Source organism: Camelina sativa, chromosome 6 (assembly GCF_000633955.1).
Source record: "Camelina sativa cultivar DH55 chromosome 6, Cs, whole genome shotgun sequence".
Taxonomy (NCBI): domain Eukaryota; kingdom Viridiplantae; phylum Streptophyta; class Magnoliopsida; order Brassicales; family Brassicaceae; genus Camelina; species Camelina sativa.
The window spans coordinates 17,432,918-17,449,563 of NC_025690.1; the positions used below are offsets into that span (position 1 = coordinate 17,432,918).

Consider the following 16,646-nt stretch of genomic DNA (forward strand, 5'->3'; position numbering starts at 1 on the left):
GATCTTCAGCTTCTTTTTTTTTTTTTTTTTTTTTTAAGATGGTGACCATTTATATGCGTTAAGGATCACGCTTGATGATCATCATATCATTACCTTTATTAATTCCTTGTACTGAACTTTTGATCTGGCGAAAATGTAGAAAAAATTCTCATTTTCGAGATAGGGTTTTTAGATTTCGTTGATTTGCGGATCCTATTTCGTGACATTGTTGATTTTGTTATATATATATATATATATATGTTAGGGTTACCAGTCTGTGGTAATTGTTCGTCTAAAGTTCCCATTTTTGGATATTTTTCACATGTTTGTGTTGTGCTCAGGTTTCTGATTTTATGTATTTTTTACTCCTTCCTCTTATGGCTATTGGTATCTTCAAAGATGAAATTTTTTTTTTCCAGTTTTGGTTCATCACTTCCTCTCCTTGATTTGACTGTTTTGATTGAGTTGTCCTCTTATTATTCTCGTTGATAAATGCTTGTCTGTCAGAATGATGGAGGCCAAACCAAAAAGAAGGATTGTTACAGAGAATGGAGATACAGGGGAGGATTTAGTTCTTGCTACATTGATTGGAAACGGTGATGATGTCGGTCCTCTTGTCAGGCATGCATTCGAAATGGGACGGCCTGAGCCTCTCGTTCATCAGCTCAAAAACGTGGCGAAGAAGAAGGAAGCTGAAATTGAGGATCTTTGCAAGACCCATTATGAAGAATTCATCGTTGCTGTTGATGAGCTCCGTGGTGTGTTGGTTGACGCTGAAGAGCTTAAGAGTGACCTTGCAAGTGACAATTTCCGTTTGCAAGAGGTTGGTAGTGCCTTACTGGTTAAGCTTGAGGAGCTTCTCGAGTCTTATGCAATCAAGAAGAATGTAACTGAAGCTATTAAAATGTCGAAGATCTGCGTTCAAGCTCTGGAGCTGTGTGTTAAATGTAACAGTTTCATATCTGAAGGCCAGTTTTATCATGCCTTGAAAACCATGGATTTGATTGAGAAGAGCTACCTGAAGCTTATCCCACTCAAAGTTCTCAAGTTGGTAATAGAGAGAAGAATCCCAGTGATCAAATCACACATTGAGAAAAAAGTTTGCAGCCAATTTAATGAATGGCTTGTTCACATTAGGACTTCCTCCAAAAATATTGGACAGACTGCTATTGGTCTCACTGCTTCAGCTCGCCAGAGGGAAGGAGAAATGTTGGAACGTCAGAGGAGAGCAGAGGAACAAAACACTGGGGGTTTGGGAGAATCGGCATACACTCTAGATGTTGAAGACTCGGAACAAGATTCTGTTTTGAAGTTTGATCTGACACCTCTGTATCGAGCTTATCACATCCACACTATTCTTGGAGTCCCAGAACGATTCCGTGACTATTACTATGAGAATAGGCTACTACAGCTCAAATCAGATCTGCAAATCTCTTATGCACAGCCATTTGTGGAATCATACCAAACATTTCTAGCTCAGATTGCAGGGTATTTCATTGTGGAGGATCGGGTGATTAGGACAGCTGGAGATTTCTTGTTGGCTGATCAAGTTGAGACAATGTGGGAAACAGCCATTTCCAAAATTGTAGCGATACTGGAGAACCAATTTGCCAGAATGGATTCGCCTACTCACCTGCTTTTGGTGAAAGATTATGTAACTCTCCTTGGCACAACCCTTAGACAGTACGGTTATGAAGTTGGTCCAGTTCTTGATGCCCTTGACAAGAGCCGAGATAAATATCACGAGCTTCTTCTTGAAGAGTGTCGGAGGCAAATCGTGACTGCTATCACAGAGGACAGTTATCAGCAGATGGTGATCAAGAAGGAAGCTGACTATGAAAACAATGTATTGTCGTTTAATCTTCAGACCTCAGACATTATGCCGGCTTTCACTTACATTGCACCCTTCTCTTCTATGGTGCCTGATGTTTGCCGCATCATCAGGTCATACATAAAAGGATCTGTGGATTACCTTTCCTATGGAGTGAACACTAGTTTCTTCAGTGTTCTGAGGAAGTACCTCGACAAAATCTTGATTGACGTATTGAACGAAGTTATCCTCGAGACGATTAACAACAATTCAATCGGTGTATCTCAAGCTATGCAGATCGCAGCGAACATATCTTTCCTCGAAAAGGCCAGTGACTATTTTCTCCGGCATGCAGCTCAACTTTGTGGAATCCCAAGCAGATCAGTTGAGAGGCCTCAAGCTAGTTTAGCTGCAAAGGTTGTCCTCAAAACATCAAGAGATGAAGCCTATCTTGCTTTGTTGAATGTGGTTAACACCAAGTTGGACGAGTTCATGAAGCTCACAGAAAACGTAAACTGGATTACAGAGGAAATGCCACAAGGGCCGCATGAGTACATAAACGAGGTTGTTATATACCTCGAGACTGTTNCTTCTTGAAGAGTGTCGAAGGCAAATCGTGACTGCTATCACAGAGGACACTTATCAACAGATGGTGATCAAGAAGGAAGCTGACTATGAAAACAATGTATTGTCGTTTAATCTTCAGACCTCAGACATTATGCCGGCTTTCACTTACATTGCACCCTTCTCTTCTATGGTGCCTGATGTTTGCCGCATCATCAGGTCATACATAAAAGGATCTGTGGATTACCTTTCCTATGGAGTGAACACTAGTTTCTTCAGTGTTCTGAGGAAGTACCTCGACAAAATCTTGATTGACGTATTGAACGAAGTTATCCTCGAGACGATTAACAACAATTCAATCGGTGTATCTCAAGCTATGCAGATCGCAGCGAACATATCTTTCCTCGAAAAGGCCAGTGACTATTTTCTCCGGCATGCAGCTCAACTTTGTGGAATCCCAAGCAGATCAGTTGAGAGGCCTCAAGCTAGTTTAGCTGCAAAGGTTGTCCTCAAAACATCAAGAGATGAAGCCTATCTTGCTTTGTTGAATGTGGTTAACACCAAGTTGGACGAGTTCATGAAGCTCACAGAAAACGTAAACTGGATTACAGAGGAAATGCCACAAGGGCCTCACGAGTACATAAACGAGGTTGTTATATACCTCGAGACTGTGATGTCAACGGCACAACAGATCCTCCCAATGGATGCTTTATACAAAGTTGGAGTTGGGGCTGTCGAGCATATCTCAAACTCCATCGTCTCTACATTCCTCAGTGATAGCATCAAGAGATTCAATGCTAATGCAGTCTCGGCCATTAACCATGACCTGAGAGTGATAGAAAACTTTGCTGATGAGAGATATCACTCAAGTGGGCTAAACGAGATTTACAAAGAAGGAAGCTTTAGAAGCTATCTGGTTGAAGCTAGGCAGCTGATAAACCTGTTGTCGAGTAGCCAACCGGAGAACTTCATGAACCCAGTGATTAGAGAGAGGAACTACAACACTTTGGATTACAAGAAAGTGGCTACAATCTGCGATAAGTTTAAGGATTCTCCAGACGGGATATTTGGAAGCTTGGCAAATAGAAACACAAAGCTGACAGCTAAAAAGAAATCCATGGACATGCTCAAGAAGAGACTCAAGGAATTCAACTGATTCTCTTCAATAAACCGTCTAGTAGGTCCTGACCTCCCGACTCACACGTCATCATCATTTAGCTTTTACTGTTCCCTAAATTTGATTCTTCTGTTTAACCTCTGATCTTGTTTTTTGTATTTCTTCTTCTCTTTCTGTGATCCAATTTTATTAATCAATTTCAGTTTTGGCCTAATCGAGAAATAATCTTCTTTATAGCTCAGAATCTTGTATTAAAAAGCTTATAGCTTTAGATGTCTAATTTGACAAAAGTTGCAAACACAAAGGCATGGATGCCATAGGAGAGTTGTGTGGACCGAAGACCTCTTTTGTCTTACAAATTTGCCTTATCCAAAATAACACCAAAAACATTCATCAAAAGCTTTCTCAACCTCTCAAAACAATTAAAAAACCAAACTTTAGCTTTTGTATTCCCGTCCGACAAGAATGGCGACCGCGACTTTAGTTCCGACATCTAAAATCTTCTCTTCCTCTACCAAATGTCCAGCTTTGAGTAAAGCAAGGACCGGCGTAATCGTTGCATCGTCGCAACAACAACAACCAAGAAGGAGAGAGCTGCTGCTGAAATCGGCTGTGGCTATTCCGGCGATTCTGCAGTTGAAGGAAGCTCCAATATCGGAGGCGCGTGAGGTGGATGTCGGATCGTTCTTACCTCCGTCTCCGTCTGATCCTAACTTCGTCCTCTTCAAAGCCAAACCTTCTGATACTCCTGCTCTCCGCGCAGGTGATGCCTAATCCCATTCTTCGTGTTCTGCATTGTTCTGTTTACTTAATGAACTTTTGATTATCAATCTAATTTAGTTAATGCTGTTGGTTAGAGTTACTTATATTCAATTTGGCTTATTCACAACATTACCGTTTGGCTCTGTTTTTGTTTCCACTTCCTTGTGCTTTTGAGTATGGTGGATTGGTTTTTCTATTAGCTTTTAAATTAATGATCTTTGAAATCTAGTCTGGTTGCAGGAAATGTTCAGCCCTATCAGTTTGTTCTGCCGCCGAATTGGAAACAGTTGCGTATAGCCAACATTTTGTCAGGTAATTACTGCCAACCGAAATGCGCAGAGCCATGGATCGAAGTGAAGTTTGAGAACGAGAAGCAAGGCAAAGTTCAAGTTGTGGCATCTCCTTTGATCCGTTTAACCAACAAACCAAATGCAACCATTGAAGATCTCGGTGAGCCAGAGAAAGTGATTGCTTCTCTTGGTCCTTTTGTCACCGGAAACTCTTATGACTCTGATGAACTTTTGAACACCTCTATCGAAAAGATCGGAGATCAAACGGTAATGATGACTGCTTCTATGACTGATCAATCATTGAAATAAGTTTCTGATTATTTTTTTGCTTTATGTCTTCTTGTTTGTGACAGTACTATAAGTATGTGTTGGAGACGCCATTTGCGCTCACAGGAAGTCACAATCTTGCAAAAGCGACAGCAAAGGGTAACACGGTGGTTTTGTTTGTTGTGAGTGCTACTGAAAAGCAATGGCAGAGCTCACAGAAGACTCTTCAAGCCATTCTTGATTCTTTTCAACTGTAAATCCTGAGTTATTGTTGAGACTCTGGACTCAATAAACCAAAGAGCAAACGGTATGTGTGAATTGAGTGTCTGTGTGTAGTACAATTAACTCGGATTCTTTTCTACTGTAAGTTCAAGCTATGACTCGGTATTACATAGTTTTTTTACTATTTGTTTTGCTTCGTGATCAAATGAGTCATATTTTGCTCAGCATGTCTCTACTTTAATTGCCAAACATTAGACAATGAATAGGCCTGATGTGTAACTTTCTGGGGTTATAAAAGATCAAAAGATTACAGGGTTAGGATTTCTATATCTAATTCACAAAAAACTAACAACGGTACAAGATGTTACTTAGATTCATAGTGTGGAAACTCCCTTCTTTTATGGTTTCTGCATACAGATGAAGTCAAGTGGTCACGAGATGAGGGACTTCAGGTTGTGGCAGGACGCATGAGTATGTTACATACTTCACACCATCCACAAGCAAGACTATAAAAACTTGGGACAGTGGATTTGTTCCTCCCATCATCTCATTACCGCCTTCTCTGGGATCAACAAGCACAGATACAACCATTGATGGGGAAGGCTTGGTGTCCCGGAAGTTCTCGTTGTTTGAGCTGTTATAATCTTTGGTTAGATTAACATCAGATACTGGAAGACCACCACGGAGGATTCTTCTGTTCTTTTTCCCATTGTGTGTATCAATGGTGTTCTCAGACTGTTGAATAGGTGGAGAAGCAGGAATGATGGCGCCTGAGGTTGTGGAGACATCAAACTGAAACACGTCGGTGCACATCCCGGAACTGAACATTGGACCTATCAGTGGATACATTCAAGAAAAATAGGTGTTATTATACGCAAAAAAAAAGACTGCTGTTTATGTCTCAAGCGGAGAATCAGCAAGATTGGAATTGGGAACTTGTGAATACCTGCAACACCTTCACGAAACCATTGCTGCATTTTAGCATTGGCTGTTGTTGATTTGAGTTGGTCTTTCGAAGCATCAACAGAGCCAGAAGATGACAGAGCTTTCCGCTTTTCGCTATAGACATGCTTAGACATATCCCCTGTCCTTGTCGAGTCAGGTAAAGGCAATGCATGAAAAATACCTTTATTAGTAGTTGCTTCATCGCTTTTCCCTCCTTCGTTCTTCGTTTCAGAAGCCACAGCTTTCTCGCTCGCCAAAATAGAATGAATGATCGAATTCCCATCGATCTTCACAAGCTTTTCATTCCTTGGAACAAATAGAGATGCAACTAGAGGTTCACTACTATTTCCACGAGGTCCAGAGTTCTATGTTGCATAAACGTTTCTTCCCTTTTCTTTATCAGAATCTCTGCCACAATGTACTCTATTACTAGTAACAGACACATCCAAGTGAAGATTAAGATCTAAAACTCTTCCTCTAGACTGATCATAAACCCAGTCAGTAACGTAGTTAGACTTATACTCTCCAAAGGGAGCCAATGAACCAAACAAAGACAGACAAAACAGAAGACCAAGAACACTCAAACTAGCAACCTTCTTGAACTTCTTCGCCTTAGCCACAGATTGTTTTGGTTTCAACCGAGGAATAGGAAACAAAGTGGCCACTTGAGAACCTTGTGATTGAACCATGTAAGCAGGACATTGCATCCACGGAGAAAGCACTGGATAATACATTCCAGGCCGTGGAAGAAGTGACATTCCGGATCCTACTTGGTGCCTCAAAGTGACATTCTCAGCCATGAAGTAAGACATCTTACTGTTCAAATCCGTAATAGTGGAATGCATATTCTTAACTTTATCTTCTAACTCCTCAACGTAATGTCTCTTCCTCTGTCTTGAAAGGTGAGCACTCTCACGGTTTCTAATGAGTCTCACGTTCCTCTTCTTCTCATCACCTTCTGCACAACCATCTTGATCCAATATCCTGTACTTATAGTTCCTCAATTCTTCTTGATCAATCTCTTTTTGCCCCTTCGTCGTAATTGATTTGTCCTCCTCAACCTTAAGTTTCTGATCGAAGTGATTTGTCCGACTCAAGCTTTGTATAGTAACAGAGCAATCAGAATCCTTAGGCGATTCTCGATCGTAGCAGCTTGAAGTAGATATCAACACGCCGTTCGTGTCCTTCTCCGCGTATTCGTTAACAGAATCGCCTGAAGTTTCCGACGCCGGAGTAAAATCACCGGACATTTCTCCGTCGACGAAGAAGGATTCGTTCTCAGAAGGAAAGTAAAGGTCGTCGACACTGTCATCAAAATTCAACTCGTAGTCTCCGTCTCCGTCGTCGTCGATGAAAAACCTAAGATCGGAGATTGAGTTCTTAAGTAGAGGAGCTTGATCGGAGCTAGAATTGCAGAAATTATCACAGGGAGGAGGAGAGATCGCGATGGCGATGGAATCGAATTCGGAAGAGAAACTAAGGTAAGTGTCCTCCAAAACTGGTTCCGCCATTGTTGGAAAGCTTTTTAAGGTTTAAGAGTTACTAAAATGAGGAGGAAGAAGAAGAAGAAGAAGGAATTGTTAAGGTTTATAAAAAGAGCCAGCCAAAGACGCGTGTGGGTTTCACTGTAGATCTGATTGAGCCATTGAATGGGAGACTATATATAATAAACGCGCCTTATAAGGAGCGTGGGGGGAGCTTTGGACTGCATTATATTGCATTAACTTGGAGTAATGGCAGGGGTTTATATGCTCTTTTGGATTTAAATTTAATTACTATTATGTACATGTCTCTCTGACTCTTTCTATCCCAAAAATAAAATAAAAATAGAATTCTATGTTTAGATTTGGATCTTGAAAAAACAAATCTAATCTACTTTTTTTATATTCAAACTTTCCAACTCTTGTGTTGTTTTGGAGTCTCTTTGACGTCACGCATGTCTCCTCTCTTTCTAGCATCCCATCATTATTATCGATGTGTATAAGATATTTCTGACGGTAAAATATCTTGTCGATCAAATACTATTTTACTCTTGGCGATTTGGAATAATGGATGGTACATTCTGCATGTTATATATTACTCTTGGCGACATCGACATCATAAGGGATACCTCACCACAACTAGTAGCACCCAAAACTGGCAAAAAAAAACCTCCATCTCGTAAAAGAAAATCCTGGACCATCCTTGTGTCTCCTCTTTCTCAGCATCCTTCCAAATTTTCTTGTCCTTCTTGTTGTAATACACGAATCCTAATTAACTTCCCTTGGTACGTAGTTTATTAGAGTTGAAACGTCATTTTTCAATGGGCTTCCACATGATAAAATTTCTCAGACCTAAAATCAAAACTCATCAATTTAAATGTAGAACTAGAGTCTAGAATGTAGAATAGAGGCTAGAGCCATGTCTCGTCATTGCTCGGTAATAGACAAACTGCACCCCGAAATGGAAAGTGAGATCTTATAGGTTCCTCCACTACTTCGTCTTGACAAGCATGCTTCATATAGTCTAATTAATGGTACGAACAATACTTTTAATTGATCCTCGAGGTCGTATCCAAAGAAGCATGTGCCAATATGCATGATCTCTAGTAATTAAGGACTGCCTTGTGGTAGGGTTATATATAAACTACCTTAAAACCAAACAATCAAACAATAAATCAAGAAGGCTGAGTCACAGCTTGGAGACACACTAGAGCCACTAGAGATTTTGCCGGGAGTTTTTTTTAGTAACTCCACACGATTAGGTCGAGAGGGATATTGATATACTTAGTGGAGAGTCCAACCTGAATTATAGTGGTGCCCGGCTAAGGATACTAGTAGAGTCCAAACCCAAACCCAAACTTAAAAATATCATATCGGATATTTTTAGTAAATAAATCAGATACCTGAATCCGATTAGGTATATCCGAACACCCTAACAAATACTCGAAACTATTCAAAATTATATATCCTTAACAATACATGAGTTAATTTACAAATTTTGTGAATAATTTTATAATCACTAGATAAATTAATTTTCAAACGTTAGTTTTGGATAGATTATATGATTCTAATTTTGAATTTGATATTATTTAATATTTTAGTAAGTCAATAACTATCGATCTCGTGGCTCTTCTCTTCTCTTGTCTTGTCTTCATCACAATTTCTGTTTTGTTTTGTATTATGAAACCTACAGATATATAATTAGGAAATTAAACTAACAACCAATCTTATAAATAAATAATTATGATTGTAAGAGAAAATTTATGTTACATCAAACAAAAAAATGTATGTGACTGAGTATAAGATATTTTTTGCAAAAATAAAAACTTAAAAGGAAAAAAATAATAAAAAATAAGAGAAAATATAAAGTATCCTTTTTCCCTCTCTGTGTTTGCTTTTGCCTTCCCGAGAGAGAGAGAGAAAGATAAGATTTGGCTTTGCATATTCATCTTCTCTCTCGCCGCCCTCAATATGCTCCGATTTGGATTCACCTCTTCCTCTTGATTTTTTTCTTCTCTTTTGCTGCGGAGAGAATAGGAAACAAGAAAGAGACGCGGCGAGGTGATTAGAGGAAACAATATCCAAAACTCTCTCTAGTTGTAATACATCAATTCCCTTTTTCTAATGGACGCAGCGTCGCCGGAAAACGCCGCGGGAACCGATGGTGTGGTTATGGGAGATAATGGGTTTAATGCGGATCCTTTTTTGGTTGAGGCTTTGCAGAACCCTCGCCATCGTCTCACGAGTTAGCTCCCTTCTTTTTTTTGGGGGTCTTTGTTGTTTGATTCGTGTCGTAAACTTTAATATCCTAAAATTAGAGCTGATTCTTGTCGCCTGGACAAAAAAGTTTGGATTTTTGATTGGTGGTTTTATCTGAATTCTAGCTTATATCGTGATTAGGGATTTCAAGTAGTTTTTATGGAAATTGTTTGCTCGTTTGATGGGGATTTCGATATGTCTCTACTTCTCTGAATTGATTTTGGGTTTTCAGGCAACTATTAGCTCTCTTCTTAGATTTGCGGTTTTGGAAGTGCCCATTTGCCTTGTATTGTAAAATCACTGTTAATGTTATCAAAGCTATAAACTTTCTTGTATGCGTTTGTTTCATACCATGAGCAAAGTGATTCATAAAGTAGGTTTTGGATCAGAAGTGTTACTTATTAATATACTTGTGAAAGATCTTGTATCTGATGCTTGTTTGAGTTATTAGTTATATCTTCTTTATCTGGTTTTGCTGATAGTAGCTTGGCTTTTTTTGTGTGGTTATCTGGTTTGGTTGGTGGTATCCTGGCTTTTGTGTAGTTTTATATTTCATGAATTACTCTTTACTCCTCAATTTTGTTTTTCTGCTGTACCTAAGCCTCTATTTTTTTTTTTCTTGTTATGTCAGTTTTGCGGATGGAACTTGATGTTCAAAGGTTCTTGCAGAACCCTGAACAGCAGCAGTTTGAGTTCCAGCATTTTCCTACCTCGTATCTTCGTCTTGCAGCCCATCGTGTTGCTAACCACTATGGACTAGCTACAGCGGTTCTCGACAGTGGTGCAGATGGAAACGAAAACAGAATCCTTGTGACCAAAACAGCAGAGAGCAGATTTCCTGCGGTTTGCTTGTCTGAAATCCCTGTGGCTAAACCATCAGAAAATGGTAAATTTGAGCGCATGAAAGTTTCAATCAAGACTCGGCCTTCTAAAGGATCTGAATTTGGCGCTGGTGAACTAGAAAAGAGATGTGGTCCTCTTAGAAGTGTTGAGGAGAGGAAAGAAGAGTATGAAAGGGCTAGAGAACGGATATTTAGTGGTCTTCCAGGTCTTAATTGTGATGACTCTTCATCTGAAACTCAGGTGTATGGAAGGAATACGAGTATTAACAGAGATGACAAGCAAGAATCTAAGAATGCTTATGTTGAAGCTGAGAGGAGCTTAAGCCTCAGGGAGAGTGGTCCAACATCTCGTGTTGCAGTATTTAGAGACATCGTGAAGGATCGGTTTGACCCTGATTATGACCGCAGACACGAAAGGTGTGTAAAGCAACTGCGAAACTATACTAGCGAAAAGCAACAGTCAGTTTCATACATGATGGTTGATGATAATTGTGTGTGTGAATGCAGGTACATTAGGAGCCTTCCGGTGAATCAGAATTTCAATCTACCACCCTTCAACTTTCAGCAAATGCCGACACCATACTACGAAATGGGATTCACTGGATATAACCAAATTCCAAGTACTCCTGCTTCCCTTGGTTTCGGGCCACCTCCAAGCTCTATTACGAGTCTCTATGGCACCACATTTTTAAACCAGGCTTCAAGGGATGCTATGTATATGTAGTGGCCTAATGCAGCTATGTTGTATGCTCATCCGTATGAGCAGTTCATGAATGCTTCTCTTCAGGTAAATAAACACATTTGATTTTCCTCTCTTTCTATTATTCTCTTTGAAATTGTGTTCACAGAATGAAAACTTGTGCTGTTTCTCCAGGCACAGTTCTGCAGTCAACAACCAATGAGCTTCGACTATAGGCAGAACCTCTAGGGGCTTGTCTCTCTGTCAATCTTTTATCTTTACCAGTATTATTTTTCTAGAATCTAGAAACTGTTGTAACGGGAATTTTGGAGTTGTAATGTCAGAGTTCAGATTAAAGATACCTTTTTATTCTTTTTTTACGATGATCAGATTCTGTCTGTTATGGAAACCAATGAACTACTTTTGTGGGTGGTACTCATCGACATTATCTGTTTTAAAGCGAATAGTTACTTTCATAATGGTGGCTTACTTTAGGTTTGCATTGCAGGAGATAAGAATCAGTCATCCAAATATATACATCATGCTATTCGTTTTGTTGATTTGTACAAGTCTTTGTGAGACCAACAAAACCAATATATAATATTAATAAACTAAATACGTATGTTAATGATGGAGAATTGCCCAAGTTTGCTGGTTCCAACATTTGTTTACAAACCAATGTGGCGGCGAAGAAACAGTGCAACGGATTTTAATGGCGTCCTGGAAACATGATAGCATCATAGCATCAAAGTGAGTAACTTTTGACAACTTCTAAATAAACTGAACAGACTGGATAGAGATGTTTACCATAGAGGTCGGCTTTTGTTTCCTGATTGTGTAACCTCCTCATCTCTTTGTGGATCTGTATGGACAAGTCTTTGGAATTTTTCAGACAGTGCTTTGTAAGACTGAATCTCTGTTGGTTCGATTTGGCTAATCGCAGCTTTTAAATGTCGCATACTTATTTCCTCCATTTCAAGACTCTCCTGATTGATATAAAACGATATGAGACACTTGCGAAAAATTTCAGGCTTTCCACTGAAAATAAGGACTGGTAAATCAAGGAAAAAGAGCTTACTTCGAGTGCAGCAATAGCTGCTTCTCTGCATATCAATGATATGTCAGCTCCTGTGTAGCCTTTGGTAATGGAAGCGAGTTCCTTTAAACAAATATCAGAGCTGCATGGGATTTTACGCAAATGGATTTTGAGTATTGCTTCACGATCAGCTTCATTAGGCGGTCCAACATATAACAAGCGGTCAAAGCGTCCTGAAATATAATAACATCTTAAGTCAGTATCACCAAACGAATTTTCAAATTTTTTTTTTTGTGAAAATCAAAAGAATCAGAGTAAGAAAGTAATTGACCAGGTCTTAGTAGGGCAGAATCGATCTTGTCTGGCCGGTTTGTAGCAGCAATGACGGTAACACCAACTCTTTGATGCAAACCTGATTTCGACATGTAAGCAATCAGGTCCCTGCAATTTGACACTACATATAAATATCGATCGTTAGGGTGGTGGTTACTAACCATCGAGCTCCACAAGAAGTTGGCTCATAACTCTGTCTGAAACTGACACTCCATCATTTTCTTTGCCCCTAATGGAGGCAAGACTATCAATCTCATCAAAAAAGATAATAGAGGGGGCATTTGCTCTTGCCTTCGCAAAAAGGGACCTCACAGCCTTCTCTGATTCACCAACCCATTTGCTGAATAGTTCTGGACCTTTGACTGCAAGGAAATTAAGCCCGGCTTCAGAAGCTACTGCACGTGCCATAAGGGTCTTGCTACATCCAGGAGGACCGAACATCAGTATCCCACTTGGTGGCTTTGTACCTATTCTCTTAAACGCGTCCTGATGTTTTTGAGGCCATTCTACTGCTTCCATTAGTTGATTTTTCACCTCGTTTTGGCCACCAACATCTTCCCAGTTAACTTTAGGAACCTCTAGTATCACCTGAGAGTTTCACACCAACCAGCAATTAGACTGAGATAGAGTAAGTCTAGTTTAACACTGGAACATCTTTAAATAAAACACTATAGGTAACAGACATCTGAACCTTCAAAGAAAATTACCATGACACTGGACCACCGAAAATTTTACAGTTCCTATCCTAACCAGATAATATATGAGGAAGTGACAAAAAAATAAATCCAATCCTGGTGTCATTCAGGCAATTTGAAACGTGACGTGAATAAAGTGAAGAGATCATCATCTTAAGTAGATCAGAAAACTAGAGAAAATGGGTCAGAATGAGGGAAACAATTATACGAAGAGTTGAGAGCAGCTCCTCATTAAGTCAGCTTAACTTTCTAGGAGGAATGGCCATACCTCTCGCATGGCACTAGGTCTGATTTTGGTCTTAGCAGTTTCAAAATCTTCAAATCCTACACTTAAGGTAGGTTCCCCTTCTTTGCTAAGTATCTGTTCAGAACAAGAGTTGCCACCGTTTTGAATACCATCTGCTACTAGAGAGACTGTCCCATTTAAACCCAATGATTGCTGATCCTCTGGAGTAGTGGTTGAAACTGTGACACATGATGATGCAGAATCCGAATCATCAGATGATATGTCTGACATAATTGTCGAGGATTCAGCAATAGGTGCTTCTTCAAGAGGCGAATTGTTAGAGGAGGAGCTCTGATCAAGATGCCGCCTTAAGCAAACAAAGGCTGCCTCACAACACAGTGCAGACAGATCTGCACCAACAAAACCATGTGTTGCCATAGCAAGCTGTTCAACCTGGATGACTGAAAGTGAATGATGCATCCCACGGAGAATTGTGTGAAGTATATCGGACCGTTGTGCAGAAGATGGTACACCTAAATTATTTAGGAAATAGTTAAACACGTATTAGGGAGTAAGAATCTGAACTATATCAAACATGGTCTGCTTTTCACAAGGTCCTCGTCTTACCAATTTCAATTTCCCTGTCTAGTCTTCCCGGCCGTCTAAGGGCGGGCTCAATGCTATCAGGTCTATTGGTTGCAGCAATTACAACAACGCCATCACTCCTACTTATTCCATCCATTAAATTCAGTAACGTAGCTACCATCCTCTGAGACAATTCTTCGCCTCCTTCTTTCCGGGCAGGAGCAATGGCATCCAAGTCATCAATGAACACCTTTATAAGAAACAAAATTTGCAAGCAGCTACGAAATTAATATGCAGAGATATCTGTTGTTGGGGTATCAAGTGAATATCAAAAGATCACAATAAAATCTGGTAAATAATAAAGAGGATAGTGTAAAATTCTAACCACAGCAGGTGAAGCATTGCTAGCAGATCTGAAAACCTCATCTAGAGCTTTCTCACTTTCACCCAAATACTGGCTTATAATCTCAGATCCATTCACAGAGAAAAAGTTGACACCAGAATCACGGGCAAAGGACCGAGCCAAAGATGTTTTCCCTGTGCCTGGAGGTCCATGAATAAGCACTCCCTTTGTAGGTCGCAAACCAAGACTAAGATGATCATGCCAATTATAAACATATTAATAATTAGTAAAACAAAAATCTAAGAAGGTAGTAGTATTAACAAAATTAACAACCAGATGGACTTAGCCTTGCTATATGACGATGCTCATATAAGTAGTAAAGCATACATATCAGCGGAATAGTAACAGCTTTCATCAGGAAAAAGTGAATAAATACTCATTTTATTGGCTAGACAATATTCTCAACCTTCCAAGTGAGTTCAATGAGCGCGACACGGAAAACTTAGGTGGACTACATACAGACTTTTTCCACTTTACAAGCATGTTTATTTGGCTAATACAGAGTCTCTTACAATATGCTCAAATTGCTTAAATTACTGCAATAGTTACCTTGATAAGGAATTCTTTGTGGATGAGGAAACAATTATGTCCCTCAAAATTGTATATTCTTTAGAGAGACCACCTAACTTTGCGAGTTCACATCCTGAATTTTCTCCTTCATTGTCTTCATCAAACTGCAGACCTTGCGCAGATGTTCCAGATGCTAAGTCCAATGTATGATGGAGGTAGACTTTAGTTTCCTGATTTATCATAAAAGCATGATTTCTATTGGACGTATCAGATGGCCTTTTATCAGCTCCTTTGACACAGAATATACAGATTTCTGAGAGAATTGGTACAGCGACGAAATTCCCATACAGCAGGCTACAAGGGTAAAGCCACGAACTTGCACAAATCTGCAGAAGCCTTTTCGAACTTTCATTGCTCAACACCTCTCGTAAATCAAGTGAGCTTTCAGATGAAAACTGCTGCTTGGTACTGAAAACAGGGTCCTCTTTGATTGGTGAAGCCGGAGATTTGGGGCGAGGAGAACTAAACTTAAGCAAGTTTGATGGTGTCTTAGGAGTTGAATTCCCATTTCCGTTCTGCTCGTGAGAACTTTGAAAACCATTATTAGCTTGTAGTAACATATTCCTGAAGGGAGTCAACTCCAAAGACAACTCTTTGCACGCAAGAAGCGAAAGATGATTAACATCATTACTGAGTGATCCACCATTCCCGTTTAACTGATCACTTAAAGAAGGCCCGCTAACAGGGTAAACAAAAACAGTCCTGCCTGAGACAGGACAACCAAGCCCATAGCATAGATTCAATGAAATACGAACAGCATCCTTCAAAACCTGCAATTGAAAAATTGCAAAAGGATTGAAATTTTTCATTCAACCAAAAAATAAAATATCAGACCGCAAAGATTACTTCGAATTCTGACCTTTGAAGAAGAGAAAACAGTGGCAAGCACAAAATAGTTCCCTGGTTCATTTGCAATGCTACTACTATCACTGTCATCTCCATATTCAGCTTTTATCGAGCTGAGAGGGAAGCTTCTCGAAAATCTACTCTCCGGAGAAGCCAGTGATACCTATTTATCATTAGCATTTTCAAAGCTTTAGAAAGAATCAAAATTTTGCATCCACAGCTCAAAAGGAGAAAAAAAAAATATTCAATTTTTATTACCGATACAGTGGAACCAGGGCTGAGAGAAGCAGCGACCATCGAAGTTTCCGATAGCCAAATCTTAGAGCCTCTGATAGACTCTGATGCAACATCGGCTACTCTTCCAATGATTGCAGCTTTTCCGAGAAGACAAGGAAACGAAGCTGACGCTTCTTCAATACTTCTCCTAAGTTCTTCTTCGTTGATAGAATCTGTGTCTCGACTCGTTGTTGAAGACGCCGGCGTTTTGGGAGACGCAGGCGGTTCTGAATTGGATAGCCGTGATGGCGTCCTCGACTGCTTCTTCTTCGAAGGCATCTCTATATAGCTTTTGCTTCTCTACTACTCCGGAGAAAAGAAAAAACAAAAATTGTTCACCAGTGAGTTACAGAACGCCGGCGACAATCGCCGGAGATAGGGAGAGCCTTTCAATTTAGGGTTTAGTTGGTTTTAGAAATTAGTTAAACTAACCAAAGCCCTTTCTTTTGACTGTTTGAG

At 39.8% G+C, this 16,646-nt stretch overlaps 4 protein-coding genes and 1 pseudogene across 6 annotated transcripts in view; 3 read left to right on the forward strand and 2 right to left on the reverse strand.

Annotated features, from left to right (window-relative positions):
• Positions 1 to 3,706, forward strand: part of LOC104791956 (exocyst complex component SEC15A-like) — a 4,267-nt gene extending 561 nt beyond the window's left edge. Inside the window, exons 2-3 of one of the 3 annotated variants that reach the window (XM_019246845.1) lie at positions 487 to 2,377; positions 3,027 to 3,706. In XM_019246845.1, coding sequence (XP_019102390.1) covers positions 488 to 2,377; positions 3,027 to 3,509 — 2,373 coding nt within the window. In that variant the 5' untranslated portion in view covers position 487 and the 3' untranslated portion in view covers positions 3,510 to 3,706. The other 2 variants (XM_010517971.2, XM_010517970.2) reach the window with 2 other exon arrangements.
• Positions 3,822 to 5,192, forward strand: LOC104791955 (psbP domain-containing protein 6, chloroplastic). The gene is made up of 3 exons (XM_010517969.2): positions 3,822 to 4,233; positions 4,473 to 4,789; positions 4,876 to 5,192. Exons 1-3 carry the CDS (start codon positions 3,936 to 3,938, stop codon positions 5,044 to 5,046), a joined length of 786 nt encoding a protein of 261 aa, XP_010516271.1. The 5' UTR covers positions 3,822 to 3,935; the 3' UTR covers positions 5,047 to 5,192.
• LOC104791957 lies at positions 5,325 to 7,637 on the reverse strand (annotated as a pseudogene).
• Positions 9,330 to 11,593, forward strand: LOC104791958 (R3H domain-containing protein 1-like). The gene is made up of 4 exons (XM_019246846.1): positions 9,330 to 9,682; positions 10,328 to 10,955; positions 11,046 to 11,325; positions 11,413 to 11,593. Exons 1-3 carry the CDS (start codon positions 9,562 to 9,564, stop codon positions 11,260 to 11,262), a joined length of 966 nt encoding a protein of 321 aa, XP_019102391.1. The 5' UTR covers positions 9,330 to 9,561; the 3' UTR covers positions 11,263 to 11,325; positions 11,413 to 11,593.
• On the reverse strand, positions 11,685 to 16,586 carry LOC104791959 (calmodulin-interacting protein 111). Its single transcript, XM_010517972.1, has 11 exons — positions 16,170 to 16,586; positions 15,925 to 16,074; positions 15,045 to 15,835; positions 14,478 to 14,682; positions 14,135 to 14,342; positions 13,550 to 14,040; positions 12,748 to 13,174; positions 12,585 to 12,665; positions 12,296 to 12,486; positions 12,025 to 12,203; positions 11,685 to 11,937 (listed from the first exon to the last, which is right to left on the reverse strand). Exons 1-11 carry the CDS (start codon positions 16,464 to 16,466, stop codon positions 11,886 to 11,888), a joined length of 3,072 nt encoding a protein of 1,023 aa, XP_010516274.1. The 5' UTR covers positions 16,467 to 16,586; the 3' UTR covers positions 11,685 to 11,885.

What these genes read in the sequence shown, in the direction of transcription:
- LOC104791955 (XM_010517969.2), top strand. Translation starts at nt 3,936, where the DNA reads ATGGCGACCGCGACTTTAGTTCCGACATCTAAAATCTTCTCTTCCTCT. An exon ending in TACTCCTGCTCTCCGCGCAG is followed by an intron (nt 4,234 to 4,472) that starts GTGATGCCTAAT and finishes GTCTGGTTGCAG; the next exon opens with GAAATGTTCAGCCCTATCAG. An exon ending in AAAAGATCGGAGATCAAACG is followed by an intron (nt 4,790 to 4,875) that starts GTAATGATGACT and finishes TGTTTGTGACAG; the next exon opens with TACTATAAGTATGTGTTGGA.
- LOC104791958 (XM_019246846.1), top strand. Translation starts at nt 9,562, where the DNA reads ATGGACGCAGCGTCGCCGGAAAACGCCGCGGGAACCGATGGTGTGGTT. An exon ending in CCCTCGCCATCGTCTCACGA is followed by an intron (nt 9,683 to 10,327) that starts GTTAGCTCCCTT and finishes TTGTTATGTCAG; the next exon opens with TTTTGCGGATGGAACTTGAT. An exon ending in TATGACCGCAGACACGAAAG is followed by an intron (nt 10,956 to 11,045) that starts GTGTGTAAAGCA and finishes GTGTGAATGCAG; the next exon opens with GTACATTAGGAGCCTTCCGG.
- LOC104791959 (XM_010517972.1), bottom strand. Translation starts at nt 16,466, where the DNA reads ATGCCTTCGAAGAAGAAGCAGTCGAGGACGCCATCACGGCTATCCAAT. An exon ending in ACAAAGAATTCCTTATCAAG is followed by an intron (nt 14,683 to 15,044) that starts GTAACTATTGCA and finishes TGATCATCTTAG; the next exon opens with TCTTGGTTTGCGACCTACAA. An exon ending in ACTTCTTGTGGAGCTCGATG is followed by an intron (nt 12,666 to 12,747) that starts GTTAGTAACCAC and finishes TGTCGAAATCAG; the next exon opens with GTTTGCATCAAAGAGTTGGT.